Source organism: Pristiophorus japonicus, chromosome 24 (genome assembly GCF_044704955.1).
Source record: "Pristiophorus japonicus isolate sPriJap1 chromosome 24, sPriJap1.hap1, whole genome shotgun sequence".
In the NCBI taxonomy this organism is placed as follows: Eukaryota; Metazoa; Chordata; class Chondrichthyes; family Pristiophoridae; genus Pristiophorus; species Pristiophorus japonicus.
The window spans coordinates 25,642,959-25,665,421 of NC_092000.1; the positions used below are offsets into that span (position 1 = coordinate 25,642,959).

Sequence of the window (22,463 nt, forward strand, 5' to 3'; positions counted from 1 at the left end):
ACTCAATTACTTTGGGAACTTTATGCAGAACTTAAGCACGCTGCTGGCGTCTCTTCACGTGCTACTCAGGAAGGGGTGCGATTGGTTTTGGGGGTGGACGCCAGGAACGCACCTTCAATAAGGCACGCAACCTTCTGTGTTCCAACAGTGTTTTGACTTTCTTTGACCCAGGTAAAAAGCTAGTTCTCACATGCGATGCGTCAGCGTATGGGGTCGGGTGCGTTTTGCAACATGTCAATAGTGCGGGCAAATTACAACCCATAGTTTATGCCTCCAGGTCACTTTCGCGGGCGGAGCCCGGGTACAGAATGATAGAGAAGGAGGCGCTCGCGTGGGTATACGGTGTCAAAAAGATGCACCAATACCTTTTCGGGGCCAAGTTCGCGTTAGAAACCGACCACAAGCCCCTCACGTCCCTCCTATCCGAGAGCAAGGCAATAAACGGCAACGCCTCGGCGCGAATTCAGCGGTGGGCACTCATGCTGGCGTCCTACGACTATACCATAAGGCACAGACCAGGCACAGACAACTGTGCCGACGCGCTCAGCAGGCTACCCCTGGCGACCACGGAAGGGTCTGACGAACAGGACTGTGAGATAGTCATGGCAATCAATGCCTTTGAGTCCACAGGTTCGCCCATGACGGCTCGCCAAATCAGAGCCTGGACGGCCAGCGACCCCACGTTATCCTTTGTAAAAAGATGTGTCCTAACCGGTGACTGGGCAGAGGCTCGCAATGCCTGCCCCGAGGAATTAAAACCATTTCACATGCGCATGCATGAGCTATCACTACAAGCAGACTGCCTGATGTGGGGCAGCCGAGTAGTCATGCCTTTGCGAGGCAGAGAGGCATTTGTCCGGGAGCTCCACTGCGAGCACCCGGGGATCGTTCTCATGAAGGCCATAGCCAGATCCCACGTCTGGTGGCCTGGTATTGACGCGGACTTGGAGCTCTGCGTCCGAAGGTGCACCATTTGTGCCCAACTCAGCAATGCCCCCAGGGAGGCTCCACTGAGCCCCTGGCCCTGGCCTACCAAACCGTGGTCGCAGGTGCACGTAGACTATGCGGGCCCATTCATGGGCAAAATGTTCCTCATTGTTGTAGATGCATTTTCAAAGTGGATCGAATGCACAACCTCCACCACTGTGGAGAGCCTCGCAACCATGTATGCAACGCACGGAATCTCTGACATATTGGTCAGTGACAATGGTCCGTGCTTCACCAGCGCAGAATTCCAAGACTTTATAATTGACCAAGGCATAAATCACGTCAAGACGGCACCATTCAAGCCGGCCTCCAACGGCCAGATGGAGAGAGCAGTGCAAATCATTAAACAAGGCATGTTTAAAATCCAAGGTCCCACGCTACAGGGTCGCCTGTCGCGACTGCTGCTGGCATACAGATCTCATCCGCACTCACTGACTGGGATCCCCATCCATTAATCCTCCCAGACATGCACGAAATCGTTGAGGCAAAGCGCCGTAAGCTGACTGAGTACCATGACAGAAATTCGAGGGGGAGATGGAATGAGATAGGGGACAAAGTGTTTGTACTAAACTATGGCAGGGGTCCCAAATGGCTTGCAGGGACAGTAACGGGCAAAGAAGGAAACAGGCTACTGGTAGTACAAATGGATAATGACAAAACCTGCCGAAGGCTTGTAGACCAAGTCAAAAGCAGATTTACCAACAACACTGAGGAACCAGAGGCAGACTACAATGTGGAACTCACACCACACCTGGTGGACAGACAGAGGGAACAACCTGAGGAAAGGGCAAACCTAACAGACAGCCCAGGCGAGATACCAGCAACCACACCCAAAGAAAAACAGACACCAAGGCAAACAACTGAACTACAACTCAGACGCTCCACGCGAGAGCGTAGACCACCTGAGAGACTGAACCTATAAAGACAATAAGACTTGGGGGAGGGTGATGTCATGTATCTTACATTATTATATATAACTGTATCCTAACACGCTATACATGACTGTAATAAGATATGACCTGTAACCACCAGCATACCTTACCACCAGGGGTGCACTTGCAAGAGACAGGTATATAAGGACAGGTCTCAGGCAAGTGCAGCATTCCAGAGCTGTGAAATAAAGGTGCAGGTCCAGAGTGACCTTGACTTCACTACATGCCTCGTGTGAATCTGTACTGAGGGGACAGGACTTTACAAGATGGGAGTTCAATGTGGCCAAATGTGAGGCCATCCACTTTGAACCCAAGAAAGAAAAATCGGAGTGTTTTGTAAATGTTGAGAAACGAGGAACTGTTGAGGAGGAAAGAGATTTCGGAGTCCAGGTACACAAATCATTGAAAGCTCACGGACAGGTACAAAAAGCAATCAAAAAGGCTAATGGAATGCTGGCCTTTATCTCAAGGGGTCTGGAATACAAAGAGATAGACGTTTTGCTTGAGTCTCCAGAGCTCTGGTCTGACCTCACCTGGAGCACTGCGTTCAGTTCTGGCCACCGCGGCCCAGAAAGGAGTTTGGAGGGAATAATTCCAGGGCTTAGGGAGGGCTATTGTGTTGTATGAGTACAGGAGATTGCAAGGTGATCTCATCAAGGTGTTTAAAGATGAGTGAAGGATTTGATAAGGTAGGTAAAGATTCTAGGGCTACAAATTCAGCTGGCGGGTTCCTAAGGCACTAATGTCGGGAACAAAAAACACAAAAAGTATTCCCTCTACGTTACTCACCCCAAATAAAGATAAATCACAAAAAAACCCCTGTAACTCTCACACTGACCTGATGCAGTCGTTCCTTCCCTTGGCTCCCCGGGACAGCTCTACACGCCAGCGTTCTCTGGCGGGGTTACTAGCCGAATGTTGCCTCCGTGTCGATACCGGGGGCGTTGCACACCGGCGCGGTGCTCCCGGGCGATACTCCTCAGCGCCGCCGATACCAGCACACCGAATTTGCCGAGCGGCGCTAATGCCAACGCTCATGGCTGCCAACACTCTAGCGACCCTGGAGCGCCCCTCACGACTGAATTTCTCGCCCTATCTATCTCCTGTTTCCAGAACGCAGGGACGCAATCATAAAATCAGAGCTACGCCCTTCAGGAGCTAAATCAGGGAGCATTTTTTCCATGCAAAGGGCAGCGGGAATCTGGAAAACTCTCCCCCAAAGGGCTGCGATGCTGGGGGTCAGCTGGAGCTTTCAAGACAGACCGATAAGATTTTGTTTTGTCTGGGTATCACGGGATTATGGAGCCAAGGCAGGATAACTGAGTTGAGGTACATGATCGAATTGAATGGCGGAGCAGGCTGGGTGTCCTGTGTGGCCGCCTCCTGTTCCCAACGTCCCTATGTAAGTTTAAAACCAAAGCATTGCTCACGTTCATGGGGCACAGACACTGTACGTTGGACTATCATCATAGTCAGTCCCTCAGAATCGAGGAAGATTTGCTTCCACTCTAAAAATGAGTCCTTGGGTGGCTGTACAGTCCAATACGGGAATTACAGTCCCTGTCACAGGTGGGACAGACAGTGGTTGAAGGAAAGGGTGGGTGGGGAGCCTGGTTTGCCGCACGCTCCTTCCGCTGCCTGCGCTTGCTTTCTGCATGCTCTCGGCGACGAGACTCGAGGTGCTCAGCGCCCTCCCGGATGCTCTTCCTCCACTTAGGGCGGTCTTTGGCCAGGGACTCCCAGGTGTTGGTGGGGATGTTGCACTGTATCAGGGAGGCTTTGAGGGTGTCCTTGTAATGTTTTCTCTGCCCACCTGGGGCTCGCTTGCCGTGTAGGAGTTCCGAGTAGAGCGCTTGCTTTGGGAGCCTCGTGTCGGACACGCAGACAATGTGGCCCGCCCAACGGAGCTGATCAATGTGGTCAGTGCTTCGATACTGGGGATGTTGGCCTGGTCGAGGACGCTAACGTTGGTGCGTCTGCCCTCCCAGGAGATTTGCAGGATCTTGCCGAGACAGCGTTGGTGGGACACACGTGAGACATGGAGAATTCGTGGAGCAGAGAACTCTGGTCGAAGAGTTAACATTGCAAGATGTCAGCAACTCCCAGTACTGGGATCTTCCTCTGTACATGTTGTAATGATGGATGGCTTCTGAGATTTAATGGAGTATGTTTGTGTTTTTTTCCTCTCTCCCTGCACTCGATGGGCACAGATTCAGAAACGGGAGAGGACCTGCAAAGCATATATTGAGGTCTGTGAGAGTTTGTGTGTTTGTGTTTGATTAATGAACTTTTCTCTGCCAATTTCATCTCTGTGCCAGATTTTTTCTCAATCCCTCCTGCACGTCTGCCTTTCCAGCCCTACCCTCTCCTCTCCATCTCTTTACTTCCCCCATAAAAAGTCAGCTTGGCTCAGTTGGTATCACTCTTCCCCTCTGAGGTTCAGAAGGTCGAGCATTCACGTCCCACCCCAGGGCTCGGAGGTACAATCTAGGCCTGCACTTCAGGGAGTGGGATAGACTGGACCACTATCCCATATTTTGGAACAGACTGGGCCAATATGCCAAATGTCGCCTGACATCAAGAGGGCAGAACTCAGCTCATCCGCTGCTGAAGCCCTCATCCATACCTCTAGATTTGACTATTCCAACGCACTCCTGGCTGGCCTCCCACATTCTACCCTACGTATACTTCAGGTCATCCAAAACTCGGCTGCCCGTGTCCTAACTTGCACCAAGTCCCGCTCACCCATCACCCCCCTGTGCTCGCTGACCTACATTGGCTCCCGGTTATGCAACACCTCAATTTCAAAATTCTCATCCCTATTTACAAATCCCTCCATGGCCTCGCCCCTCCCTATCTCTGTAATCTCCTCCAGCCCCCACAACTCCCTGAGATGTCTGCGCTCCTCTAATTCTGCCCTGCTGAGCATCCCTGATTATAGTCGCTCAACCATCGGTGGCCGTGCCTTCTGTTGCCTGGGCCCCAAGCTCTGGAACTCCCTCCTTAAACCTCTCCGCCTCTCTACCTCTCTTTTCTCCTTCAAGACGCTCCTTAAAACCTACCTCTTTGACCAAGTTGGTCACCTGCGTTAATTTCTTTTAATGTGGCTCGGTGTCAAATGTATGTCTTATAATACTCCTGTGAAGCACCTTGGGATGTTTTACTCCTTTAAAGGCGCTATATAAATGCAAGTTGTTGTTGTTCTTTACACTTTTGTTTTCATAACTACAGAGTGAATTGAGTGATTTACTGGGAAGTAGGTAGCACACTCGCCTCCGAGTCAGAAGGTTGTGGGTTCAAGTCCCACTCCAGCGACTTGAGCACATAAATCTAGGCTGACACTCGCAGTGCAGCGCTGAGGGAGTGCTGCACTGTCGGAGGTGCCGTTTTCACAAGGGACGTCTGCCCTCTCTGGTGGACATAAAAGATCCCACGGCACTATTTGAACAAGAGCGGGGGCGTTCAGTGTCCTGGACTATATTTATTGCTCAACTAACATCACTAAAACAGGTCATTATCATATTGCTGTTTGTGGGAGCTTGCTGTGCGCAAGCTGGCTGCTGCGTTTCCTACATTGGCTGTAAAATAACCTTTTTTCCCCATCTTCAATATTTTAATAACTTTTGAAAAAAGAAGGACCTGCATTTATATAGCGCCTTTCACAATCACTGGACGTCTCAAAGCGCTTTACAGCCAATGAAGTACTTTTGGAGTGTAGTCACTGTTGTAATGTGGGAAACGCAGCAGCCAGTTTGCGCACAGCAAGCTCCCACAAACAGCAATGTGATAATGACCAAATCATCTGTTTTTTGTTATGTTGATTGAGGGATAAATATTGGACCCAGGACACCGGGGATAACTCCCCTGCTCTTCTTCAAAATAGGGCCATGGGATCTTTTACGTCCACCTGAGAAAATGAAAAAACGTTTTATTTTGAACAGCCCGATGATTATTCTTGGCAACCCCTACCCTAAGGTCCCAGTTATAAATACCGATACGACTTGGATGAAGGGACTGAGTGTAATGTAGCCAAGTTTGCTGATGATACAAAGATGGGTGGGAAAGCAAATTGTGAGGACACAAAAAATCTGCACAGGGATATAGACAGGCTAAGTGAGCGGGCAAAAATTTGGCAGATGGAGTGTAATGTGGAAAATGTGAGGTTATCAACTTTTGCAGAAAACAGAAAAACAAATTATAATTTAAATGGAGAAAAATTGCAAAGTGCTGCAGTACAGAGGGACCTGGGGGTCCTTGTGCATGAAATACAAAAAGTTAGTATGCAGATACAGCAAGTAATCAGGAAGGCAAATGGAATGTTGGCCTTTATTGCAAGGGGGATGGAGTATAAAAGCAGAGAAGTCCTGCTACAACTGTACAGGGTATTGGTGAGGCCACACCTGGAGTACTGCGTACAGTTTTGGTCTCAGTATTTAAGGAAGGATATACTTGCTTTGGAGGCTGCTCAAAGAAGATTCACTCGGTTGATTCTGGAGATGAGGGGGTTGACTTATGAAGATAGGTTGAGGAGGTTGGGCCTATCCTCATTGGAGTTAAGAAAAATGAGAGGTGATCTTATGAAACATACAAGATGCTGAAGGGGCTCGACAGGGTGCTGTGGGATCTTTTATGTCCACCTGAGAGGGCAGAGAGGATGTTTCCACTCACAGGGGAAACTAAAACTAAAGGACATAGTCTCAGAATAAGGGACCGCCCATTTAAAACTGAGATGAGGAGGAATTTCTTCTCTCAGAGGTTTGTAAATCTGTGGAATTCTCTGCCCCAGAGAACAGTGGATGCTGGGTCTATCTCCGCCTATTTAAGGCGGAGATAGACAGATTTTTGAGCGATAAGGGATAATGGGTTATGGGTAGCGGGCGGGGAAGTGGAGCTGAGTCCATGATCAGATCAGCCATGATCTTATTAAATGGTAGAGCAGGCTCTAGGGGCCAAATGGCCACCTCCTGCTCCTATTTCTTACGTTCTTATGATTTGGTTTCAGGCCGTTGTGCAGACTGTGGATAACCTGCTGAGACCAGAAGCTCTGGAGTCCTGGAAAGACATGAACACGACAGAGCAGGTTCACACAGCAACTATGCTATTGGACATCCTGGAGGAGGGGGCCTTCCTGCTGGCTGACAACCTCAAGGAACCAGCAATAGTTAACGCCACCACTCAGAACGTCGGTAAGTGTCGCGGGTGTGGCAGCAAGCAGCTGGGGATCTTCACGGGGGGCCCTGGGTCGACAGCGAGATATGTCCCATCATTTTAATCTCTTGCAGTTCTAATCTGCTGCCCTCGTTTTCGCTAACCAGACCAAGATGTCCCAATGTCCACTAACCTAGACCCTGCCCCCTAGCCCAGTGACCCTCTGAAATTGACCCTCTAGCCCAGTGACCCTCTGACACTGACCCTCTAGCCCAGTGACCCTCTGACACTGACCCTCTAGCCCAGTGACCCTCTGACACTGACCCTCTAGCCCAGTGACCCTCTGACACTGACCCTCTAGCCCAGTGACCCTCTGACCCTGACCCTCTAGCCCAGTATCCCTCTGTGCACATCACACAGTCTCTATCCCACCATCTGTAGATTCATTTTCCTCCTCTCATCACAGATCCTGTTCGCACATCTCTTCCCGTCTAGCTCTGATTAATCTGGTGTCACTGTCTGTTGGTATAATCGAGATATGAAGGCTGTTTCAAACTCCAATCATTGTCTGTGCATCGATACAAGAAACAGAAATTTCAATGCATAAAAAATAACAAACATTCTTCTCTTTCCTCTCTCGCCATCTCTGTTTCTTTCTCTCTCTCCATTTCCGCCTCTCACCATCTCTCCATTCCCACTTCTCACTATCACTCCATTCCCATCTCTCTCTATTTTTGGTACTCTCTGCCTCTTGCTACTTGGGCTTTGCTCTCACCGTCATTTCCATGTCTCTTCTCTTATTGTATCACTTTTTCTTTTCTTGCCTCCCATTGGCCCGCTTTCTTGTGTTTCTCGGGTTCTTTCTCTGACTCTTGCTCCCTCTCTGTGTGTCGGCCATGTCTACTGTTGTGTGTCTCTTTCTCCCTTTCGCTCTTGTATCCTCTGCATTTCTCGGCTTCTCGTGTCTCTGACACACTATCTTGCTCTCGTGCCCTGTTACTATATTTTCAATGTCCTCTTCCCCTCCTCTCCTTCCTCCCCTCCTCTCCTCTCCTCACCCCCTCCTCTTCCTCCTCTCCTCTCCTACCCCCTTGCTCCTTCTCTCTCCTCTTCCCCCTCTCCAATCCTCTCACCCCTTCTCTTCCGCTTCTCCTCTCTCCCTTCTCCTTTTACTCCTCACACCTCTGTTCTCCTCTCTCATTCACCTCTCCCTCGCTCAACCTCTTCGCCATCTCTGTCTCTCTCGCTCTCTCTCTCTCTCGCTCAACCTCTTCTCCATCTCTCTCTCTCGCTCTCTCTCTCGCTCGCTCTCTCGCTCTCTCTCTCTGTCTCTCTTGCTCTCTCACTTGCTCTCTTGCTCTCTCGCTCTCTCGCTCTCTCCCTCTCGCTCTCTCTCTCTGTCTGTCTCTCTCTCGCTCTCTCTCTCTCTTGCTCTCTCTCGCTCTCTCTGTCTCTCGCTCTCTCTCGCTGTCTCTCTCTCTCTCGCTCTCTCTCGCTCTCTCCCTCTCGCTCTCTCTCTCTGTCTCTCTCTCTCTCTTGCTCTCTCTCTCGCGCTCTCTCTCTCTCTCGCTGTCTCTCTCTCTCTCTCGCTTTCTCTCACTCTCTCCCTCTCGCTCTCTCTCTCTGTCTCTCTCTCTCTCTCTCTCTCTCTCGCTCTCTCTCTCTCTGTCTCTCTTGCTCTCTCTCTCTCTCTCTCTCGCTCTCTCCCTCTCGCTCTCTCTCTCTGTCTCTCTCTCTCTCTCACTCTCTCCCTCTCCCTCTCGCTCTCTCTCTGTCTCTCTCTCTCGGTCTCTCTCTCTCTCTCTCTCCCCACAGTGTTGGAAGTCTCGGTGCTGAATACTGAAGGGCAGGTGAAGGAGTTGACATTTCCACACAGTTATCTGACAGAAAGCTTTATCCAGATCTCCCCAAATACCATCAAACAGAACAGCCGTAATGGTAAGTGTCAGCACCATTTAGACCGTTAACTCCTTTGCTTCCAATGTGTATTGAGTGAATGATGCCCATTCAGGCTAACAACACACGGTTCCCAGTCGTTTCCACATCACTATCTGAACAAGAATCTGCAGCATGAAAGGGTCCCGCTATCAATGTTTGATCTGATTATCTGAGTGGGGTCCCTATACATTTGAAGGATGCCTCTGAAATTTTTCTGCACTCCCCTCCTCACAAATGCTTCTGGTTTGGAGGTTAAAGCAGGTGCTGTGACACATGGCTGATGATCCCCGCCATTCCCTATGCATGGCGACTGGAAGTGTCACTATAGACCAAGATCATTCGTCATCATCATAGGCGGTCCCTCGGAGTCGAGGAAGACTTGCTTCCGCTCTATGAGTGAGTTCTCAGGTGACTAAGGAGTCCAATGTAGGGCCTACAGTCTCTGTCACAGGTGGGACAGACAGTGGTTGAAGGAAAGGGTGGGTGGGGAGTCTGGTTTGACGCACGCTCCTTCCGCTGCCTGCGCTTGGTTTCTTTTTGTTCTCGGCGACGGGACTCGAGGTGCTCAGTGCCCTCCCGGTTATGGTGATGGTTCTGCTAAACACTGAGACAAGCCATCGTTGATGTACTCGCATTAGATGTGCACAGAGCAATGATCAAAAACGTGGGGCTGGGCAACAGGCTGTCATGGCAACGGGCTGACCCGGCAACGGGCTGTCATGGCAACGGGCTGTCCCGGCGACGGGCTGTCCCGGCAACGGGCTGTCATGGCACTAGGCTGTCACGGCAACAGGCTGTCCTGGCAACGGGCTGTCACGGCAACGGGCTGTCACGGCAACGGGCTGTCCCGGCAACGGGCCGTCCCGGCAACGGGCCGTCCCGGCAACGGACTGTCGTGGCACTAGGCTGTCCCGGCAATGGACTGTCCCGGCAACGGGCCATCCCGGCAACGGGCCGTCCCGGCAACGGACTGTCATGGCACTAGGCTGTCACGGCAACGGGCTGTCCCGGCAACGGGCTGTCCCGGCAATGGGCTGTCACGGCAACGGGCTGTCATGGCTGCTGGTGCTCCCATCTACTCCATCGAGAAGTTAACTTAGGAATTAGTCACCAGAGTGATACCGGAGCTAAAAAGGTTAAATTATGAGGGCTGGTTGCCTAAATTTGGCGTGCATTCCCTGTAGCGTAGAAGATTATGGGGTGATCTAATCGATTATAAAATTATAAAAGGAGTTGATAGCGTAGACAGAGATAAACTATTTCCTCGGGGGGAGAGTCCAGAACACGGCGGGGGCATAACCTTAAAATTAGAGCCAGGAGTCACCTGAGAACTCACTCATAGAGTAGAATTTTGGAACTCACTCCCCCAAAAATATGGAGCAAAGGTGTGTAAATAGGGTTAGGTACAGGGCAGCCATGATCGGATTGAATGGTGGAACAGGCTCGATGGGCTGAATGGCCTCCTCCTGTTGCTAACATGAGCGTAAACTTGGGGAGAGACATTTACATTCAGTACATGGGTGCAAGAACTCTCGGACAATTGGGGCAAATGGAGTGAACGACACATTCCCGAGGCTTGTGCAAGTCACGTTGAGCTGTTTCAGCTCATTGCATGGTGAAAGGATTGAGGTGGTGTGTTGCTGATACCTGCTGTTGCTTTGTGCAGGGGTTGTGAAGGTGGTGTTAATCCTGTACAACAACCTGGGCCAGTTTCTGTCGACAGAGAACGCGATGGTGAAGATGGGCACAGACATCAGCAGTCAGAGCACCTCCATCGTCGTCAACTCTCAGATCATCGCCGCTTCCATCAACAAGGAGTCGAGCCGGGTCTTTCTGACTGAGCCGGTGATATTCACCCTGCAGCACCTCGACGTAGGTATTGCCCAGGCCAGGGCTCATCCGGGCCCATCAGTTACTGTCAGCCGAGGCTCAGTGGGTAGCACACTCTGAGTCAGAAGGTTGTGGGTTCAAATCCCACTCCAGGCACTTGAACACATAAATCTAGGCTGACACTCCCAGTACAGTGCTGAGGGAGTGCTGCACTGTCGGAGGTGCCGTCTTTCGGATGAGACATTAAACCGAGGCCCCGTCTGCTCTCTCAGGTGGATGTAAAAGATCACATGGCCACTATTTCAAAGAAGAGCAGGGGAGTTATCCCTGGTGTCCCGGCCAATATTTATCCCTCAATCAACATTAACAAAAACAGATTATGCGGTCATTATCACATTGCTGTTTGTGGGAGCTTGCTGTGCCCAATTTGCCTGCCGTGTTTCCCACATTGCAACAGTGGCTGTAAAGCGCTTTGAGACGTCCGGTGGTCGTGAAAGGCGCTATATAAATGCAAGTCTTTTACTGCGTGCCGTGACCCTGCGGGACGAATTCAGCCTCGCACGGCGCCGCGGAGTGTGGAATTCCACAGGGTCACACCCGGAGCTTAATCTGGTCCGACTTGCCACGCTCCAAGATTTTCCGCTCGTCGAGCGCACTGAGCTCTGCGCCCAATCTCCCAGTCGGGTTGCTCCCGGTCAAGTGAGGGCCCACACTGGGAGCCTTGCCTCGCCAAACTAACCACCGCATTCCTGCGACTGGGTTGTGCCCTATCAGCATGTTTGTCCTTCTGACCACTAAAATATCCCAGGTGTGTAGGTGATGTTAACAGCAGTCTGTGTGTTCAGCTGTTGGCTTAACGCTAGTGGGTGGCTCCAGTTAATACTGCATATTGTGAGTGCAATTCTCAACTTTGTTTACAAATCCCTCCATGGCCTCGCCTCCTCCCTATCTTTGTAACCTCCTCCTGCCCCACAACCCCCCGAGATGTCTGCCCTATTGAACAACCCTGATTATAATCGCTCCACCATCGGTGGCCTGTTCCTTCAGCTGCCTGGGCCCTAAGCTCTGGAACTCCCTCCCTAAACCTCTCCACCTCTCTTTCCTCCTTTAAGATGCTCCTTAAAACCTACCTCTACTACCATAATTTCTCCTAACGTGGTTTGATGTCACACTTTACAGAAGAACATAAGAAATAGGAGCAGGAGTCGGCCATTTGGCCCCTTGAGCCTGCTCTGCCATTCAATAAGATCATGGCTGATCTGATCCTGGGCTCAGCTCCACTTCCCCGCCCGCTCCCCATAACCTTTTACTCCCTTATTGCTCAAAAATCTGTCTATCTCCGCCTTAAATATATTCAATGACCCAACCGCCACAGCTTTGTTTGATAACATTCCTGTGAAGCACTTTGGGACGTTTTACCACGGTAAGGAAGCTATATAAATGCAAGTTGTTGTTGTTATTATTGTGTATGTCACAAACACTCAAAACCACTTTAATATAGAAAGAACTTGCATTTCTATAGCGCCTTTGACATCCTCTGGACATCCTAAAGTATTTTACAATCAATCAGTTATTTTTGAAGTGCATCAGAGAGCACCTTACACAACTTGGGGATACCACAACGCTCTTTACAGCCAATGAAGTATTTTTAAACTGTAGTCACTCTTGTTTTTTTAGGGAAGTGCAGCAGCTAATTTGAGCCCAGCAAGATCCCACAAACAGCGCCACTTTGAGTCCAATTAATCTGTTTATGGTGTAGTTGCTTGAGGGTGGAATGTTGAGCAGGAGAACTCCCCTGCTCTTCTTCGAAATGGGATCTTTTACGTCCATCTGAGAGGGCAGACGGAGCCTCGGTTTAACGTCTCATCCGAAAGACGGCACCTCCGACAGTGCGGCACTCCCTCAGAGTGTCAGCCTGGATTTCTTGTGCTCAAGTCCCTGGAGTGGGACTTGAACCCACAACCTGCTGAGTCAGAGGCGAGCGTGCTGCCATTGACACGAGACATGATGCACGATCGCTGCATTGGAGCAGCTGCCTCCAGTCGTGCAGGCAGGCGCAGCACCCAGGGAAGCTGGTGGTCTCCTGTCGGCAAAGCGCGGCAGGTTGGGAGTCAGCAGCACCAGCCCAATACAAAATCTGCTTAAGTCAAATGTGGCCCACACTTTGGTGCTGATGACAGATTGATCGTATGGACTTCAAAGTCTTTTTCAGTAAGAAAAGAAAGACTTGCATTTATATAGCGCCTTTCACAACCACCGGGCGTCTCAAAGCGCTTTACAGCCAATGAAGTACTTTTGGAGTGCAGTCACTGTTGTAATGTGGGAAACGCGGCAGCCAATTTGCGCACAGCAAGCTCCCACAAACAGCAATGTGATAATGACCAGATAATTTGTTTTTGTTGTTGATTGAGGGATAAATATTGGCCCCGGGACACCGGGGATAACTCCCCCTGCTCTTCTTTGAATTATTGCCGTGGGATCTTTTACGTCCACCTGAGAGAGCAGACAGGGTCTCAGTTTAACGTCTCATCTGAAAGACAGCACCTCCGACAGTGCAGCACTCGCTCAGCTCTGCACTGGGAGTGTCAGCCTAGATTTTTTATGCTCAAGTCCCTGGAGTGGGACTTAAACCCACAACCTTCTGACTCAGAGGCGAGTGTGCTGCCCACTGAGCCACAGCTGACACTTTTGAGATAATTTATCCCCATTTAACAGAATTTGCAGTGTAAAGCAAGGGTGGGGGGGGATTGCTGCACCAATATCGTGCGATGTTGTGCATCATTACAGTCTGAGTCAGTAGGGAGCACTCTTATCTCCGAGTCTGGGACTGGCGCACACAATCTCGGCTGGCGCCCTCAGTGCAGTACTGCAGGAGAGCTGCACTGTCAGAGGTGCCACCTTTCAGTTGAGGGCCCATTTGTCTGACCTGGTGGACATAAACGATCCTGTGACACTACTTGAAGAGCAAGTGGAACTCTTTTTGGTTGCCCTGGCAAAAACAAATCCCTCGACCAATGCCAGCAAAGCAAAGTCACTGTTGTTTATTGGATCTTGCTGATCGCACATTAACTGCTATCTTTAGCCGACACAACAACAGTGACTGCATTTAAGAATTAACTGGCTGTGAAGCACGTCAGCCTGTCCTGAGGATATGAAACACCCGATATAATTGCACGTCTTTCCTTCTCACACGTCATTCCACTAGCCACTATATTTATCGGATTGTCTGGACCATTCTGTTGGTGCATTTCTCTGAATTGATGCATCTGACATAAAAGTGAGGGTGACATTTATACGGACAAATTCATTTCTGCGTTTCATGGGGTGCTTCAAGCCTTTCGCACAGTCGAGATTTTCGGTACTGCTCATTTCGGGGCGGTAATGGCGGCGGGGCGGTAAAGTTTGCGCCCGGGAACAGTTTGCATCTCAGTCAGCAAAATTCGTCAGCTGGGCCCTGATTGCGGGGCGGAGCGCTAAGGGAGATAGGGCGCTAGGCCGGCTGAGCATGGGAAAATCCCGAGCTAACAAGCCAGTCTCGGAGTGCCCCCGAGACAGGCTTCCACGGCAAAAAACGAAATCGCACCGGGAAACACGACGAACAATCCCAATGCCATAAACAGCCCACAATAAGCAACAGCGCAAAAAATAAAACTCAACAAAACAATCAAACTTGCTTCATTCGCCAATTCCGTCGCTCACCGGCGCCGGGAGAGCTCTGCCAGGCGGTCCCACCACCGCGTGATAGGGTCAGCGCACAATAAGTTTCAGGGCGCAGTCGAAACCGGCTCGACGCTCCCGGACAATGCTGCTCGCCGGCCCCACAAAACCGGCAACTAATTTGCCGGCGAGGCGCCGGGGCTGGCCGCCAGCCCAGAAACCATCCCCGCCGCCATTATCGCCCCCTCCGGGGTCAAACAGAGGCAGAACCATAGCAAAAATCCAGCCCCATTACATTGAAGTCATTGTTTCCGACTTGAGCTCTTTCCCAGAGCCTCAGTATAATGAAAGTCCTCGCTTCCCACAGACTTCCCTTTCTCCTGCAATCTCCAGGCAGTGATTAGCACTCACACCTCTGAGGGCAAAAGGTTGTGGGTTCAAGCCCCACTCTGCCACTTGGTCAAATAATCTAGACTGACACTTCAGTGCAATACTGAGGGAGTGCTGCATTGTCAGAGGTGCTGTCCTCGGGAGAAGATATTAAGCCCAGGCCCCGTCTGCCTGTTCAGGCAGATGTAAACGATCCCATGACACTATTTGAAGAAGAGCTGGGAAGTTCTTGCTGTTTCCTGGCCAACAGTCATCTGGCAACCATCACCTAAAACAGATTCACCGGTCATTCAAATCACTGCTGTTGGGATTTTCACATCCGCAAAATGGCTGCCATGGCTGCCTCTGTGGTGCCAATAGAACAATGGGCACCTCTCTTGTGACACAATGGGAGTGAATGGGAAGGGTTTAAGCCAATGGGAATCTGTAGGAGCGAGTGAATGGGAAAGGTGTAAGCCAATGGGATATGTAGGATGGAGTTAATGGGATGGGGTTTAAGCCAATGGATACTGTAGGAGGGAGTGAATGGAATGGGGTTTTAGACTGAGATTATATAAGATGGAGTGAATGGAAAGGGTTTAAGCCAATGGGATCTGTAGGAGGGAGTGAATGGCAAGGGTTTAAACCAATGGGATACTGTAGGAGGGAGTGAATGGGAAGGGTTTATGCCAATGGAATCTGTAGGAGGGAGTGAATGGGATGGGGTTTAAGCCAATGGGAATCAGTAGGACGGAATGAAGGGGATGGGGTTCAAGCCAATGGGAATCTGTAGGAGGGAGGGAATGGGATGGGGTTTGTTGTGGGGTATTACAAAGACACTCAACACAAGATTGCTTTGAAGAAAAGGATTGTTTATTATAAAGTACTCGATTGAGGGAGAGACAGCTGCGACATGAGTTCAGTAACTCGGTGACCCAAACCAGCCGTTCTTGCCGAGCAGCTTCGAGGCTGCTATTTTTATACAGTCAGAATACATACAAAATCATGAAGTTCTGCACGGAAGCTTTCACTTGTTGTTTTCCTGCCGCGTCACAAAGTTTCGCCTAACTTCTATGATTACAAATATTAATTGGTCAATACAATTATATTGACAGCAAGCTTTGTTACCGTCCCTGTGCGCCTTTTATCTGATCAGTTACATGCCACATCATTACTTTTCTACGGTTAAGCAATTCCTGTGAAAGTACTTCTTCCCCGACTTATTTGTCCTTAACTAAATCTTCTGTTAATAGACAGACAAAGCTGGGGTGTTTATTGTTATCTCATGTAATTCTGTCTATGCTGGGACACCTGCCAAATACTCCCTTCTTGAGAGTTATACGTTATGGTCCCATGCTCAACTTAAGCTTAGTCACAAACTTTTTAGAAATACTAATGATTTTTAACCACTTCAATCCCCCCTTTGGTCATATGGTTACTCTAACCCAACATGACCAATTATTCACCTTGTCTGATTCACGTGTACTCCGCCCCGGTCTCGGTGATCAGGCGATAGGTTGGGAGCACCCACAAATCATATCAGGATTTCATTCTGCGACAATTTGACCTGTTCCCTAGCTTGTAGCTTTGCTCGGGTATACCTCTTCTGTCTTTTGCACTTGTTACATAACATCACCAACCAACTCAAGGCTATTACTATCTGTACTGCCACTAGGATATGTGAAAGGATACTTATCCACGGGATGTATTTCAACGTTCATTCTCCAATTCCATAATCTCAAGTACCAAGGCAGGGTTTCAGGTTATCCTTTATTTCACGGTCTAGTTCTTTGCCTTCAACCTTTAGCTCATAATATCTTTTAATGTTATTTTTTAATGGTCCTTTGAGCTCAGTTATATCTTCAAGTAACTGGGGAATTGGTGGTGCTTGCTCTTCCATGTAATCATCAATATTTTGCCTAATCTCATCGCTTATATTTAATGTCATTGTCTTCCTGGCGTGTATATATGTCATGTGAGCTCTTCCCACCGCCACCGATACTCTGGAAGTAAAGCAAAAGTTAGGCATTGTAATGTTATAAGTCAAGCCTCCGTAATCGTAAGTTCCAGGCTAATTACCACACAATATTCTCCTCGTCCTTGATAGGCGTAATGTGTGAGTTCGGTTCGGGCAGGGCTTATTTCAATGACACATCCTTCCGTAGTCAAACCCGCAGCTATCCTTGCTACCATCTCCCACTGGGTGAGAGCATATAGTTAGGCTTCATTCTCTCCGGCACCCTTATCTTTCCATTCTTTTTGATCGCAAATTGGTCCATCGGGTAATGGTGGATGTACTCTTCCCCTCGTATATCCCTACGTTTTCAACTTCATGTTGAAGATACGGGTATGAGCCTTGGTTTATTACGGGGATCACTAGTATTGTCTCTACCATAGGGGTTTGTTTCCCCTTACATCCTCCTGTAACCGCAAACACCCTAGTCATTCCTTTCAGGGCGCAGGTGTCTAATGGCCCAATGTGCTGTGCCATTTCTTTCAACTGGGTGCTATTTATCCAATCTGGGACTCACCCGGTTTGTATCTCATTCATATTGTGTTTCACCTGACCGGTCATCCATCTCCCATAGGCATGACATGTGTCTCTTTTCCTGTCCTCGACATCGTCCTCTCGTTCCTGCTTATTTAGCTCGTTAATTGTTTGTGCATGGCCTTCCAATACCGATAGACCCTCGAGCAGTATTTTGGATGTTTTAGATCCTAACTCTGAAGATTCTATCTCTATCCCGGCCTGTTTCCTCATTAGTACCTCCATTGTTCCCCTCAAACTATCTACTCCTGCTTGGATCACCTGTATATCGAGTGCATCTACTAGAGAGGTCCCTGTACTTACTCCAGTTAATAGTCATTCCCTATAGATCTCCTCTGTCTTCCTCCTTTGTGTCTCAGCTGCTTGTGATACTCCCTCGCTCCTGATGCATTACTAGCTTTTCTCAGCATTGTGTCTAGCAATTGTGTGTACAACGCTTTAGTCTTGGGGCTAAACTTTTCTGGCAGGTATAGGTCTGTTAAATTTATGCTCACAGGTAACATTTCATGCTGCATATTTTCCAATAGCAACATTCCCTCCGATCTTGTCACCAACCCGCCGGGTGGACCTTCAGTAAGGAGGGGTCAGTAATTGGTGGTAGTGTTGTTGGTCCTGGGGTCATGCCTATAGGTTTTTGCCAATTAATCATCACTACTGGACCTGAACACTTTCTCTCTTCCTGACATATGACCCATTCTATGGCTTTTAACGAGGACAGCTCTAAGACTGTGTCCCTCTCTGGGTCAAGACAATGTACTATTACTTCTGTTCCAGGTTTAATGACCGCGTGCTTTCCCGAGGTTAATTCCCCTGGTTTACAATATTCAGGTAGCATTTTGGGTGGAGCTACAGAATACCAAGGGGCAGAAAACATTGGTGGGAGTTGTGTACAGACCACCAAACAGTAGTAATGAGGTTGGGGACAGCATCAAACAAGAAATTAGGGATGCGTGCAATAAAGGTACAGCAGTTATCATGAGCGACTTTAATCTACATATTGATTGGGCGAACCAAACTGGTAGCAATGTGATGGAGAAGGATTTCCAGGATGGTTTTCTAGACCAATATGTCAAGGAACCAACTAGAGGGCTGGCCATCCTAGACTGGGTGATGTGTAATGAGAAAGGACTATTAAGAAATCTTGTTGTGCGAGGCCCCTTGGGGAAGAGTGACCATAATATGGTCGAATTCTTTATTAAGATAGAGAGTGCCACAAGTTAATTCAGAGACTAGGGTCCTGAACTTAAGGAAAGGTAACTTTGATGGTATGAGACGTGAATTGGCTAGAATAGACTGGCAAAGGATACTTAAAGGGTTGATGGTGGATAGGCAATGGCAAATATTTAAAGATCACATGGATGAACTTCAACAATTGTATATCCCTGTCTGGAGTAAAAATAAAACTGGGAAGGTGGCTCAACCGTGGCTAACAAGGGAAGTTAAGGACAGTGTTAAATCCAAGGAAAATTGGCCAGAAAAAGCAGCAAACCTGAGGACTGGGAGAATTTTATAATTCAGCAGAGGAGGACAAAGGGATTAATTAGGAGGGGGAAAATAGAGTATGAGAGGAAGCTTGCTGGGAGCATAAAAACTGATTGCAAAAGCTTCTATAGCTATGTGAAGAGAAAAAGATTAGTGAAGACAAACATAGATCCCTAGATTCAGGTGAATTTATAATGGGGAACAAAGAAATGGTGGACCAGTTAAACAAATACTTTGGTTTTGTCTTCACGAAGGAAGACACAAATAACCTTCCGGAAATACTAGGGGACCGAGGGTCTAGTGAGAAGGAGGAACAGAAGGAAATCCTTATTAGGCGGGAAATTGTGTTAGGGAAATTGATGGGATTGAAGGCCGATAAATCCCCGGAGCCTGATAGTCTGCACCCCAGAGTACTTAAGGAAGTGGCCCTAGAAATAGAGGATGCATTGGTGATCATTTTCCAACAGTCTATCGACTCTGGATCAGTTCCTATGGACTGGAGGGTAGCTAATGTAACACCACTTTTTAAAAAAGGAGGGAGAGAGAAAACAGGGAATTATAGACTGATTAGCCTGACATCAGTAGTGGGGAAAATGCTGGAATCAATTATTAAAGATGAAATAGCAGCGCATTTGGAAAGCAGTGACAGGATTGGTCCAAGCCAGCATGGATTATGAAAGGGAAATCATGCTTGACAAATCTTCTAGAATTTTTTGAGGATATAACTGGTAGAGTGGAAAAGGGAGAACCAGTGGATCTGGTGTATTTGGACTTTCAAAAGGCTTTTGACAAGGTCCCACACAAGAGATTGGTGTGAAAAATTAAAGCACATGGTATTGGGGGTAATGTACTGACGTGGATAGAGAACTGGTTGGCAGACAGGAAGCAGAGAGTCGGGATAAACGTCCTTTTCAGAATGGCAGGCAATAACTAGTGGGGTGCCGCAGGGCTCAGTGCTGGGACCCCAGCTATTTACAATATACATTAATGATTTAGATGAAGGAATTGAGTGTAATATCTCCAAGTTTGCAGATGACAATAATCTGGGTGGCGGTGTGGGCTGTGAGGAGAAATCTAAGAGGCTGCAGGGTGAGTGGGCAAATGCATGACAGATGCAGTATAATGTGGATAAATGTGAGGTTATCCACTTTGGTGGCAAAAACACGAGGGCAGAATATTATCTGAATGGCGGCAGATTAGGAAAAGGGGAGGTGCAACGAGACCTGGGTGTCATGGTACATCAGTCATTGAAAGTTGGCATACAGGTTCAGCAGGCGCTGAAGAAGGCAAATGGTATGTTGGCTTTCATAGCTAGGGGATTTGAGTATAGGAGCATGGAGATCTTACTGCAGTTGTACAGGGCCTTAGTGAGACCTCACCTGGAATATTGTGTTATGTTTTGGTCTCCTAATCTGAGGAAGGATGTTCTTGCTATTGAGGGAGTGCAACGAAGGTTCACCAGACTGATTCCCGGGATGACAGGACTGACATATGAGGAGAGACTGGATTGACTGGGCCTGTATTCACTGGAATTTAGAAGGATGAGAGGGGATCTCATAGAAACATATAAAATTCTGACGGGACTGTACAGGTTAGATGCGGGAAGAATGTTCCCGATGTTGGGGAAGTCCAGAACCAGGGGACATAGTCTAAGGATAAGGGGTAAGCCATTTAGGACTGAGATGAGGAGAAACTTCTTCATTCAGAGATTTGTTAACCTGTGGAATTCCCTACCGCAGAGAGTTGTTGATGCCAGTTCATTGGATATATTCAAGAGGGAGTTAGATATGGCCCTTACGGCTAAAGGGATCAAGAGGTAGAGAGAAAGCAGGAAAGGGGTACTGAGGTGAATGATCAGCCATGATCTTATTGAATGTTGGTGCAGGCTCGAAGGGCCAAATGGCCTACTCCTGCACCTATTTTCTATGTTTCTATGTTTTTATGTTACCCACTTATCTTGTGGCTTCAAGATAAACGCTCCTGACACTTGGATGCTGCCCCCAAGGGGCAGCCTTGTTGCTTGTCCTTGTAGAATCATAAGGGCGGGGTGGTCACGTTTATATACATTCTGTTGATAAAACACAGTCTGGATATTCCAGGTTTTTAGTTTGATTCTTACCATTTCTACTTCTACCAGATCATTTGCACCATTCCTCCAGACATGTGACCTTTCCCAGCTCCATTTCATTATGCAAGTACCCCTAGTATTGAAAATATTAATCCTAGTCCCCTGAAAAGTCCATCTATCAATGCGTCCCTCCATTCCTTATACTTTAAGGCGTATCTTAAGGAGTGGATTACCGGGAGTATCTTAGGTTCCGCCATCAGCCGTACACTTATATTCTTTCAGCTGGGACCAATGTTTCCATTGGCCCCCACCTTTCATATTTATACATGCATGTGTCACCACTGATTACCATCTCATATGGTCAGCTCCACCTCGGTGCAAATCCTGGTTTATCTGCCACATCCTTAACCATTAGCTTAGCCCCCACCTCGGAGATTATAGCTGAGGTATTTGTCCCATCATCTTCATCCTCCTCTCTCTGTCTTTCTCGGACCTCCTGTCGCATACCTTTCAACTGCTCACTCAATTCCATCGCATATTTCCTGATTCTATCTCGTAATGGTCCTAATTCTGCCTCTCCTGTAACTATCTCCTAGGGTAACTTAATTACTCATCCAGTCATTAGCTCATAGGGGGTTAATCCTCTCATTTGATTTGGTGTGACGCGTAACCTCATTCGAATTGTGGGCAGTAATTCTGGCCAGGATTGTCTGGTTTCCTGTATTTCAAAAACAAGTGATAGTTTATAAACTGTCTTAACATCCAAGTGCTCGCAATTCAAGTTCTCGCAAATCATTTCCAAGGCCACTTCCATATCTTATCTCATCTCCCCCAAACGGAATTTCTGTCTTTCATCAGAGAAAATGGCATTTTTAGATTGGTTCCAAACTTTTTTGTTTTATTTCTTTTTTTTAACAAGAGATCAGATTTTACAAATTTGCATGCACTTGAACTGTAGGTTGGCATCATTGGTTAGTACCCACATTTAGCATTTTGTTTAGTGAGTCCTTTTGATGAAAAACATTCTTTCGATGGATCTCTGTCAGATCAATACAAAAAAAATCTCAAACACCAAAACAGTTCTAAAGAGGCTCAATTTTAAATATATCGCAGTATTTTGTTGTGCTTTTTCTTAACCAGTGGCACTTGAAACCTTTACAACAAAATTAACTCTTTACTGTTACCATCCTAATTGCTGCTCGCCATTTGTAGTATTTGTATTTATTTTTGAATTAAAAATGTCAAATATGGTAATACTGTTTTTTAAATATTGGAATTCTAATTTATACTTATAGTTTAAACTTATTATGTCTAAGTGATTCACAGATCACATAATGCAAAGTACTTGTTTTATAATTATGTGCCTAACTTCTGTTTTAGAAGCTGAACATTAAAAGAAAACTCCAACCCAAGTAGGAATAGCATAAGTAGTAAATCTTTTGCTCATAAATTACATCTTTTTATGCTTCAGCTTCTGACGTAGTAGTTGAGGTAAAGTTACACT

The 22,463-nt window shown here is 47.9% G+C and overlaps 1 protein-coding gene across 1 annotated transcript in view; it reads left to right on the top strand.

The window, feature by feature from the left end:
- Positions 1 to 22,463, top strand: part of LOC139237849 (adhesion G protein-coupled receptor L1-like) — a 454,570-nt gene that overhangs the window by 342,089 nt on the left and 90,018 nt on the right. The window contains exons 10-13 of the mRNA XM_070867073.1: positions 4,130 to 4,168; positions 6,922 to 7,105; positions 8,883 to 8,999; positions 10,672 to 10,877. Coding sequence (XP_070723174.1) covers positions 4,130 to 4,168; positions 6,922 to 7,105; positions 8,883 to 8,999; positions 10,672 to 10,877 — 546 coding nt within the window. The remainder of the gene's footprint in view (positions 1 to 4,129; positions 4,169 to 6,921; positions 7,106 to 8,882; positions 9,000 to 10,671; positions 10,878 to 22,463) is intronic.